This window comes from Nannospalax galili, unplaced genomic scaffold (genome assembly GCF_000622305.1).
Source record: "Nannospalax galili isolate Female #2095 unplaced genomic scaffold, S.galili_v1.0 scaffold409, whole genome shotgun sequence".
NCBI classification, from domain to species: Eukaryota; Metazoa; Chordata; class Mammalia; order Rodentia; family Spalacidae; genus Nannospalax; species Nannospalax galili.
Window position 1 is genome coordinate 2,780,094 of NW_008360308.1, and position 12,172 is coordinate 2,792,265.

Below are 12,172 nucleotides of genomic sequence, written 5' to 3' on the forward strand. Positions count from 1 at the left end.
CAGCAGGCATTGGTCACAGCTGAGGTTCTAGTGGGGGTAAACTAGGGGCATAATGTATACTTCTTAAGAGTATTTGGGACAAGGTCTGGTGGCACATGCTTATAATCTCAGTACTTGGGAGATAAAGGCACAAGAATCAGGAGTTCAAGGCCATCCTTGGCTACTTAGTTTGAGGTCAGCCTGGGCTACATGAGAACTTATCACAAACAAAAGTGTAATTGGATAAACATAAAATAATGTATAAAGAACCAAATATTCCAGGGCTTATAATTTGAAATAGAATTATACTCAGGTTGGCTTAAACAATAGAAATATATAAGAGTTTCTCATCATACCTAAGAACAAGAGTGCTAGCGGGCTTCATGGAGGCTTAGAACCAGAAGTCTCAAAGCTGCAAAGGCTTCTGCCAGCTTCTTGTGTATCTGTGTTATTCCCTTTATACAAGTCTACTTTTCTACCATATGAAAAATAGAATATGGTTACTCCCTAGCTCCTAACTTAACTTTTCCGTTCAAGAGACCAGCCCTATATCCAAATCCCTGGTCAAGAGATTCTAATTATTCAGACTTAATCTTTGATTCGGGGCTGGAGAGATGAATCAGTAGTTAAAAGTGCTTACTTACTCTGTCAACGGTCTTGAACTCACTCTGTAGCCTAGGTAGGTCTGAAGCTCATGTCAATCTTCTTGCCTCAGCCTCCCAAGTGCTGGGATTACAGGCGTGAAAAACACCATACCCCAGAAAGATTTAAATGTCTGTTTCATATCAGTGCCAAAATAAACCCTAGATGCAGACTTAAAGGAAGGGAGTGGACAGGAGGGGAGAAGAGAGAGGAGGGGAGAGCAGGAAAGGGAATATAGTTTAATTTATTTGAAATCAAAGATTGTTTAAATAAATTGTAGAAACAAAGCTAGTATACATAAACCCTTCATATACAAAATTTAAAAATACAAAACCCCAGAAAAACATTGTATTAGATCATAATGCAGAAAGCAAAAATCTGTAAAGTGGGCAAATCCTATGAATAGGCAAGGCTTCAAGGACAAAATAAAAATGTCATATAAATATATGAAAAGTACTTCTTGCTAATAATTGAAGACATACAAATATAATAAATTCACTGTTTCTCTCTCTCTCTGTCTCTCTGTCTCTTTCTCTTTCTCTCTCTCTCTCTCGGTGGTACTGGGGTTCTGAGCAAAGGCTTTGTGCATCAAGACAGGTACTCTACAGAGGAAGCCAGCCACTGTCATAAAGTGTTGAGTGTGTAAATTGGCAGAACCTTCTTTGAGAGTAATTGACAGTGCATAAAGAATTTAGGATACCTTTGACTCATTAGTTACAGCTTCAGTGATTTAGGTTTGTGCATAAAGACATAGCTGAAAATGTGTTTATCACAAAACAGAGGATTGCTATGATGGTTTTTAAGATTTTGGTGTGTTTATTTAATGACATTTTCAACTTAAAAAATGTTAGCTGGACATGGTGGTCCATGCCTCTAATCACAGCATTGAGGAGGCAGTGGCAGAAGGATCACATCAAGTTTGAGACCAGGCTGGTCTACATAGGGAGTTCCAAGCCAGCCATAGCTTACATAGGGAGACCTCACCTCAGAACCCCAAAATACAGAATGATATTTAATGATATGCAAAATATGTATTTGACACATTAAGCAAAACACAAATAAATAAAAAATACTGTGCATCTACTAAAATGTTACCTATTTATTTCAGGATGTTGAGATTATGAAGCTGCTCTTTATTTACTTAGTTTTTCTGTGATTTCAAAGCATGTATTATATAGATGATAAGAAAGCTTTTTTAAAAGTAGGACTTATTTTTAATCTTTTTGTATTCTGAGATTGAACCCAGGGCCTTGTACATGCTAGCCCAGTGTTCTACCAGAGATAAATCTCTAGCCTAACCAGTAGTAACTAGTTTTGACAGAAATTTGGAATATAGCTGTCTGTACAGACCTGTTGTTAATTCTGTACAAAAAACAAAACAACTTCTACAAATGTTTAGTGAAAGAAGCTAAGGAGCTGAGTGGGTAGAGAGAAGTAGGTGTACGTCCCAAAATGGAAAAAGAAAAAGACAGCTGTAGTTATCAGAAAAATTAGTGCTAAGAAATCTCCCTTTTGTTTTAGTAAAATTTTAAAGTTGAATTTACTAATATAGAACATGATTATTTAATAAGAAGGTTGATGCCACTGTTGTTTAAAAATTAAGAGTTATGGGGCTTGGAATGTAGTTCTGTTGGTAGAATGCTTACCTAGCATGCACAAGGCTCTGGGTTCAATTCCCAGCACTGCAAAAACTGAGCATGGTGGTGCACACCTGCAGTGCTCAGGAGATGAAGGAGGAGGATCAGATACTCAGGGTTTCTCAAGTACAGAATGAACTGGAGGCCAGCCTGAGCTAGGCAACAATGTCTCAACCACAACAACAGAAAAAGAAAAGAAAGAGAAAATATATTGGTTGTTACTGAGGGAATTAAAAATAGATGCTACTGTGTCTAAATGCTGTTTTTCTATTCTTAGAGAAGTTAGCTAAGTTAGATAATTAAATTGTTATATTATCAGTGAACTATTGTTTATGCAAAATCTGTGTCCATTTCAATGTCCCTTAAGAGAACATCTACTAGTAGAAAAAAATAAAAAAAAACTTTGTAGATCTTAAAATGAGAATTTGCTATCCTATAAGGCAGTAGTTTAGGACACCAATAAATTACTAGAAAAAAAATGATTATAATTATCTCTAGCTGGGTGTGGTGGTGCACACCTGTAATTCCAGTACTTGGAGGCAGAGGCAGGAAGAACAAGAGTTCAAAGTCAGTGTGGGCTGTATAGAGAGACCAGTGTGTGCCACCATACCAGCAAGAGAGACCCTATCTGAAAAAGAAACAGAAGTCTACAGCTTTATTATTCAATTGCTTTAACAAAACAGTTACATTTTGTCTCTTTATGCCAAAATTCTTTAATGATAAAAGTTGTGTTTAACTGATTTAATTAGGTCAATGTTCTTAATCTGATTCTGAGCCTAGACTGTTTTTCTGTTTCGGTGACTTTTGGGTTTCATTTTATTTTTTATTTAAGGTTGTATTTGGGAATTTAAGTACCTCTTTGTTCAGCGCAATTGCACACTAGAAAACTTAGAATTGCATACAACACTGTGGTCATCCTGTGAATGCCTGTTTGATGATGATAAAAGGGCAATTAAATTTAAAGCAAAATTTCAAAAGAGTACACCCTCCTTTGTCAAGACATCAGACTTAGCAACACACCTAAAGGATAAGTATTCAGGTAAGATCTTTATATGCATAAAATGTTACTAATTTTAATGTTAGCAAAGAGGCTACCATTTGTGAGAACACATATAATTAAATATGAAAATAAAATATAGAGCTCTACACATAGCTGATGTTGATTTCTTAGCTTACTGCTTCTAACTCTTTGAGATTAATTTGTAACTATTAAAGCTTACTTAATATTTTTCATGTATATATATTTTTTGAGAAAGGGTCTCATTATATAACTCACATTGGCCATCAGTTCATGACTCTCCTGTCCTCTCTGGGGCTAGGATTACAGGTATATACCACCATTCCAGGCTCTGAAGTTCTCATTATTGAAAGATTTTCACTACAAGTTTAATGTATTTAATAGATTCAGAACTATTATCTATTTATGCTTGATTAAGTTTTGGATTGTAGTTTTCAATAAATTTATTCTTCTAAATCACTGGCATAGCAAAAAATTTATTGATACAAAGTCATTCTCTTACTGCCCTTTTGAATACTGATAGAATATGTAATGCTATTGATTTTACCTGATACTGGTAATTTGTGTCTTCTTTTTTTCCATTCTTTTTTTCATTTTATTGATCTCAGCCATCTTTTGGTTTTACAGATTTTTCTATTTTCTATTTTATTCACTTTTGCTCTGATCTATATTGTTTTCTTCTGCCTACTTGGGTTTTGCTTTTTCTTATTTAAGGTGGAAATTAAGATCTCTGATGTGAGGATTTATTTCACCTATGTGGCTCTTTCGTGCCATAAATTTCCTTCTAAGTAAATCTTCTGAGTTCTCTATCCAGTGCCCTGTGAGTTGTGAGATTTTCCACTCCAGCTTATAGAAAAAGCATCATTCCCAGCTCTGTTGGGGGTTGGGGTTATTCTATTCCTGGCATGTGCTGATCATATATATTCAGTCACGATATCCAAGGGGTCCCAGATATTCGCATCATGACCCTAGTCACTTCAAATAAATACTAGCATACAAAACATACTCTTATCATTCTGAGATTCTAAGAGCTTTTTTTGGCCAAAAGACAGATTAAAATCTTACTAGTCATGTTAATTCATATATGTATTGTGATGGGTAATCTTCCTTGTCAGTTTGACTACATTTAGATTTACCTAGGAGACACACCTCTGCTTGTGTCTGTGAGGGTGTTTCCAGAGAGGTCTGACTGAGGAAAGAACACCCACTCTGTATAAGGGTAATACCATCCTATAGGCAGAGGTCCTGACTGAATAAAAAGGGGAGAAGGGGAAAGTGAACTGAGCATCCCTCTCTCTATATTGCCTGAGGGTACAGTGTGACAAGCTATTTCACACTCCTACTGTTTTGCCTTCCCCAAAGGTGGATTGCATTCTTTGAATTATGAATCAAAATAAACCCTTCCTTCCTTGAGGTGCTTTTTGTCAGGTGTCTGGCCATAGTGATGAGAAAAGTAATATCCATATGCATATATGTTTTCCAAGATATGATAACAGGTTAGCATTGTTATGTGATAAAACTAAGCTAAGGAAAATGGAAGTGTATAATGAAACAAACACAGTCAAAATCAGAGAGTTTGTTTTCAGAAAAGAACTCCATATATGTAGTCTGACTTTGAAGCTTTTATTAGTATTAACAGATAAATTAGTATTTTTAAGAAACACAGAGGTTTTTGTTTTTTTTTCAAGAGTATAAGCTTTTATATTGATGACTTTTATACCACTTTCAAAGTTGAAGTTGCTCGTGGCCAGAGTCTAGATTTATACTAACTAGTGAAATTTTGGGTATTGTAACATCGTATCAATTCCTAAACCAGTGTCCACCCTCAAAATCCCACAGCCCACACAGATGCTACATTAAGAAGAAATGTCATAATTGTTACCTTATATCAAGTTTTCATTTGTTGACATAGAAGAGTCAGCTTTATCTGTTTGTGTAAACAAGACAGTTATCTGCTAGGATTAACAACCTAGAATTAGACTTAAAAATATAAATTTAAACAATCTCACAGGTGTTGGATGAAATAGGTGACCACAAAACTGATGATTAATGACAGAAAAGATACAGCCCCACTGGCTTGGGGATGAGGCTGAACATTGGGAATGTTCCTGGAAATTCTAGGGGTATACTCCTTATCAGGAACTCATGCCAAAACAGTGCTATTGTAGCCAGTCTTTGATGGGTTGTATTCAAAAGGCCTCTTTAGCCCCAAGGACTAAATTCATAGTTTCTATCATTGTATATTTTAAATATGAAAATGGGGAGCTGGAGAGCTGGCTTAGTGGTTAAGAGTGCTGACTGCTCTTGCAGAAGACCTGGGTTCGAATCCCAGGACCCCACATCGTGGCTAACAATTCTCCATAGCTCTAGTTCCAGGGGATCCAATGCCCTCTTCCGACCTTTGCGGGCATTGCAAGACACAGGCACGCTTATGTAAGTGCAGCAATACACTCATAAAATTTTTGAAAATCAAATTAAGTATGAAAATGGAAAGAGAACATGCAAGTACAAGCATTTTTTTCTAGCCCATTTCATAGTTAAACAAAAGGTGGGAGAAAGGAATATCAATGGGAAGAGTTCCTAAGAGGGTCTGCTTGCTGGCAGAAACCAGAGGATAGGTTGGGCCTGGCTCCTCCTAAAGAAATGGAGATATTCACTCAGTTTCTCCCACAGTCAGCAGAAACTTAGTGCCCAGCAGGCTAGAATCCTCTTGAAAGCAAAATCCACATTTAGAATGACCACTTTATTCTTTTAAAGAGATGTACAGATTTATAAAATGACAGGATTCTATCAACAGTCTTTTTAAATTATTGTATTTTTCATTTAAAAACTTTTTTTTTATAGTAATTGAACATGTCTGGGCAAGTGTGATGTTGAGTGTGCCGGGTTATTAGATATATGAACACAACCTCCTCTACAACTCATGTAGGGCTATGTGGTGTGAGTAGATGTCATGGAAGTGTTTTGGGGCACTGAAAGGCTAAGGCAAGTGGAAGAGACTAAGAACTTCAAAAGAAATAGCCAGAAAGTGGAATAGAGGTGGACATCATGATCTACAGTGTTCTGACCTCTTAAGAGGATTGTGATGGTTAAGCTTATTGATAACTTGATTGAATTAAGAAGGACATAGGAAATTAGTGAAGCATAACTCTGCCTATGTCTGTAAGGACATTTCCACAGGCAGATAACTAAGGGGGAGGGCTGCTCTGAATGTGGGTGGCAACATCCTATAGGCTGGAGGCCCAGAGAGTGTAAAAGGGGAAGGAGAAATGGAGCTAGCACCAGCATTCTCTCTCTACTTCCTGGCTGACATAATGTGAGCTGCTTTGCTCTGCTCTACCCACAGTGCTGAACTGGGTCCTCTGAAACCCCCAGCCAAAATAAATCTTCCTTCCTTTAAGTTATGTCAGGTATTTTGCCCTACCAATGAAAAGCTAACTAACAAAAGAATGAAGAAATGAATATGGAGGGTAATGCTCAGATGGACTCATAGGCTGTGCTAGTATGAAGAATGCAAGTAAAAATAAAGCTGGGGGAAAAGACTGTAAGGTATATAGTAGCTGTTCCATACTTATTTAACAGATGAAGAAGTAATCATTAGTCAGTGACCATGCTTGAGGTTCCAGTGAATGACACAAGAAACCTTTTTTTTTTCTTCCCACCTCCTTTTTGAGCAGGATCTCAGATTGTCTCTCAGTTGCAGACAAATCCCCTGTTAAATTCCAGATTCTGTATGGAAACCATAAGTAGGTAAGATTCTCTAGGAAAGATTGATGTCCAATAACAAGACCTTGGTGTAGCCATTAGTGTAAGTGACTGTAAATCAACTACACTATTAACTGTATTTGACAATTAAAGTTATTATTGGATCTTATAATTTATAATATTCCTCTTTTTATATAGGAGTGGTTCTGATTAAAGCCAAGATTTCAGAGCTGGCATTTTCTGTTGCAGCAGCTCAGAAGATAGCTCTAAATGCGTGCAGTTCTCTGAAGAGTATCTTCTCCTCTCTTCCTAACATTATATATACTGGCTGTGTACAGTGTGGATTAGAACTAGCAACAGATGAGAACAGGATCTACAGACAGTGTCTTAGCTGCTTGCCGGTAACTAAGACGAGGACATACTATAGGTAAGGCAGCAAAGCATGCTGATTTGATGGAAAGTATTTATGACATGGGACTGGAAGTGACTAAAATTTAGAAGTATCAACCCTTTAAAATATAACTAACCAGGAGCTTATACAATATAATAAAATTTCCTCCTGAGTGTCAAGCAGCTTTGAAAGCAAAAATTTCCCGGTGATGATAAAAGGGGTATTTTATTTATTTTATTATTTTTATTTTATGTGTATAAGTGTATTACCTGAATGTATGTGAGTGTACCATGTCATGTTGTGCAGGTCAGAAGAGGGCATCAGATTCCCCTGGAACTGGAATTAAGGGTGGTTCATAGCAGCCACGTGGGTGCTGGGAATTGAACCCAGGTCCTCTGCAAGAGCAGTCAGTGCTCTTGACTCCTGAACCATCTCTTCAGCCCCCAAAGGGATATTTTAAATAAATAAGTAGATCTTCTTTTCTTTAGATAGCCATACTGAAAACAGTTTACATTTTTACATTTTTCCTTTTTATATTTAAAAAAATTTATTTTTATGTGTATGAATTTTACCTGCATGTGTGTTAAGTATACAGTGTGTCATGCAGTGTAAGCAGAGGCCAGAAGAGGGTGTTGGATCCTCTGGAACTGGAGTTACAGATGGTTATTAGCCACCGTGTGGGTTCTGGAAACTGAACCTGGGTACTCTACAAGAGCAGACAATGCTCTTAGCCGCTGAGCCATCTCTCTGACCCTTGTTTACATTTTAAACCAGTATCTAAATATTTCATAGATAACCCATCTTTACATATGACAACTTAAAGATTAAAAGTATTAGCAGGGTGTGGTGGCACCAACCTTTAGTCCCAGTGCTCAGGAGGAAGAGGCAGGCAGATCTCTGTGAGATCAAGGCCATCCTGGTCCACATAAAGAGTTCCAGGCCAGCCGAGGCTATAGGGAGACCCTGTCCCAAAAAGACAGAAAGACGAAAAAAAAAAAAAAAGTATTATAGTATTGTGTTTCTGTTCCTGAGCTATTTGCAGAAACTGGTACATGTTTAGCCTTTAGTCCTTCAGTCTCCTCACCTTTACTTTAGAAATTAAAGATAGCTACTTAGGTAAATTTACTGTGGTAAATTTGTTAACTAGTTCAGTGAAAAGCACACTGTTTCAGTGTTGAGTCTTGGATAATATATATATTTTAACAATCATATAAATTGAATTTCTTTACCAAGAACTTGAAGTTTTATGGTTTCCTATTATTACCAAATACTGAAGTAAGTGCCTATGTATTTAGCATTTTTGTTTTATTTATCTATTTTTGTGTTGTTTTAGACAGGGTCTTGCTGTATAGTTCAGACTGACCTCAAATTCAGAATCCTCCTGTCTCAACTTCCCAAATGCTAGGATTTAGGCATGTGCCTCCATGCTCAGCTATGCTGAGCAGTTTATTTATCATGGCATACTTCAAGAAAATCTATAGAACCTTAGTCTGTAAAGCTCATTTTTCTTTACAGGTATTTTTGTTTGTTAAAAATAAGTGAATGAAACTGGGCATGGTGCCCCATTCATGTAATCCCTGTACTTGGAGGCTGAGGTTGAATATCAAGTTAAGGCCAGCCTGGGTACATAGTAAGTTCCAGACCAGCCTGGGCTATGTATCAAGACCTTGTCTTAAACAACAACAACAATATAAATAAAATCAAAACAAGTAAGTGAATGAATTTACCCCTGGCCCCATTTTTAAGTTCTGGTAATTGAACCTAAGGCCCCAACATGCTAGGCAAAGGCTATACTTGGTTCCCTTTTTACCTTATATTTTGAGATAGGGTTTTGCTAAGTTTCCCAAGCTGACTTTGAACTTTACTCCGTAGCCCAAGCAGGCCTCAACGTTGTGATCTTACTGTCTCAGTTTCCTAAGTAACTAGATTATAGTCTTGGGCCACCAGGCCTGGCTAGAATTTTACCATTAATTTATACTTTGCTTTTGTAGGAAAGAAGATTGAGTTTTAAAGTGCATGGTGTATAACAAACATAATTAAAATTGACTTATTATTTAGTTAAGACTCTAAATAAGACGGGTCTTGCTTATGTAGCTTAGGTAGACCTCAAATTCATGCCTTGCGATTTGTAGTTAATTGTATATTGTCTTTAAAAAATATTTTTACCAAGGTATAATTCACATACCATCACATTAACTCATCCAAAATGTATAATTTGGGCTGGTGAGATGGAACAGCAGGCAGAGGCACTTGCTGTTAAGTCTGACCACCTGAGTTTGATGCCTGGAGCACATATGGTGGAAGAAGAGAACTGACTCCTAGAAGTCACATGCACCTTCCCCTACACACACACACACACACACACACACACACACACGGGTCTCTCCCTCCCCTCATGGGTTGTTGGCCACTGATACACGAGGACAAAGGGAGCAGAAGCTACGAATGGGTTCAGGACGGCCAGTGAGCACAATGGAAAAGACTTTCTGGGGAGTCAGATTCAGTGAAACAGCTCCGTTTATTCAGTGGGAGTCAGGGAAAATATAGTGTGGAGGCAGCAGCCAAAGCTTCGGCTGATAGGTGCTCATAGTATGCTTTATTTACATGTGGTGGGGGAATCCTATCATCCGACTATAGGGCAATGTCTAATTATCATATAGAAAAAACCTAGGGGTAGTTTTAGTGCAGGTAACTATGCCAATGGTCATGTTCTAAATAAGGTCAGGCATCCATGCTTGGCAGCACTTTCCAGGTAAGTCAGGCAGAGAGCAGGAGGTCCCCGTTGAGAAAGGGAGTCCTGTATAGTGCCAGGCCTCTTAGAGCTGTCTGGACATGGAGGACTACAAACTTAGCAGCAGGGTCCCCCAACAGCTTTGGCTATCAGAGGTCTTTTTGTGCTTCCATATGAATCTTAGGATTTTTTTTCCAATTCTGTGAAAAATGTCATGGGGAAAAAAAATTTCACCTATGAAATTCAGTGACTAGTATAGCACAGGGTTACAGAACTGTCTTCATAACCATTTTTAGGTCTTTTTAAAATTATACACTCCCTTAATGCAGAAACTCACAGCTGGTCAAGTGCAGAGAATTAAGTTTCAGTGGGATGCTCAGCCCCAAATGGGACATCTGTATCATATTCTCTACCCTCAAGGCTCAAGTATCATCCTGGAAGAGGGGGTAGAAAATTGTAAAGTCAGGGAGGACAGGAGTGACAGGACAGGACTGCTGCACTCATGAACTCATAGCAGCTGTGGTTGCTGCACAAAACCTTCAGAGATCAAGGCAGTCAGTATTCTAGCATGGAAGGGAAGGCACTCATGAGCTTCTACCCCTAACTGAGGAGTTATGGAAAGTTGATAGCTTCTTGGGGAGGGAGAGTCACTTTTTTTAAGAGTGTGGCTCTTGGTAGGTCCAGCAGTCTCCCCACACCCAGGAGCATATGGGTAGCACAAAATGAACTTGATGGGTTCTTTAAAAGGAAAAACAATAAAAAGAGGACATGAAGTTGCGGTGTGTGTGGAAATCTGGAAGGAATTATGGGGAGGAGTGGGGAGTGAATACAATCAAAATACATTGTGTGAAATTCTCAAAGAATAAAGTATTTTTAAAATTATGCAGTCTCTTAAAAGCCCCCATATCATTAGCAGTTACTCTCTGCTCCCCATCCTTCCAACCTGTGGAAACTTCTAACTTGCTTTCTGTCTCTATACATTTGTCTATCACTGAGGGAAGTCAAGGCAAGAACTCCTGCAGGAGTTGAGGTAGGAACTGTCGAGGAAAGGTGCTTACTGGCTCACTCTGGAGCCTCTACTTAGCTGGCTTTTTTGTACAGCCCAGGTCCCCCTGCCTAGGGATAGTACCTCCCACAGTGGTCATTGCTCGCCTACATCACTTAACAATCAAGAAAATGCCCTGCAGGCATGCCCATAGGCCAGTTGGGACTCCTTAGATAACTCTGGGATGAGTCAGATTGACAGCTGATGCTAACTAGGAGACATGAGCTCCAGTGATTGAACTCAGGTTGCCAGCGTGGCACAGCAAGCACCTTTGCCAGTAGAGCCAGCTTGAGACCTTATTTTTTTTAACTTTATTGCTCTTTCTTTCTTTCTTTCTTTCTTTCTTTCTTTCTTTCTTTCTTTCTTTCTTTCTTTCTTTCTTTCTTTTTCTTTCTCTCTCTCTTTCTCCCTCTCTCTTTCTCTCTGTCTCCCCCCTTTCTTTTCTTTCTTTCTTGGGCTTTTTGCTACTCTAACATTCCCCCCTCTGAAGAGGTATCCCTAAAATCTTTTAGGGATTACATAAGCACTCCCAAATACTTTTGATGTTTTTGGCCTTTGGAACACAGTATGTTGCTAAGAGGCCCAAGGACATTGTGACTTTTAGCGAAGAAAATGGCTACTTTTCTTTGGGGTCTTTTTACCCTAACTGCCTAGCCAGTTCCTACCTCCTATTCTTAGCACACCATCCTCTGAAGAGGTTACCCAAATTGCCAATAGGGTATCATATATAAGATACATATATAAGATATCTTGGCCCTTCTTAGCCCAAGATCATGGAGAGTTATACCTATATTTTTTCAAAAGTTTAATGATTTTAGCTCTTATATTAGATTTGTTATCTGTCCAGAATTGATTTTTGTATGTAGTAGAAGGAAGAAATCCAATTTCATTCTTTTGCATATACATAGCTACTTGTTCAAGCATGATTTTTAAAAATTGTTATTAATTTTTAGGTTAGGATACAAAATAATGAATTTCATCATATATTTGTGAACTTATAGTAAAATATATTTTATATATATAG

At 38.0% G+C, this 12,172-nt stretch overlaps 1 protein-coding gene across 11 annotated transcripts in view; it reads left to right on the plus strand.

The window, feature by feature from the left end:
* Nucleotides 1–12,172, plus strand: part of Shld2 (shieldin complex subunit 2) — a 131,474-nt gene that overhangs the window by 102,577 nt on the left and 16,725 nt on the right. For 10 of the 11 annotated variants that reach the window (XR_003847998.1, XM_008824454.3, XM_029559294.1 and 7 more), the window contains 2 exons: nucleotides 3,091–3,297; nucleotides 7,180–7,408. Coding sequence is in view for 10 of the 11 variants with exons in the window: in XM_008824454.3 (XP_008822676.1) it covers nucleotides 3,091–3,297; nucleotides 7,180–7,408 (436 nt within the window). In the remaining variant the exon portion in view is untranslated. The remainder of the gene's footprint in view (nucleotides 1–3,090; nucleotides 3,298–7,179; nucleotides 7,409–12,172) is intronic. The other variant, XM_029559298.1, reaches the window with a different exon arrangement.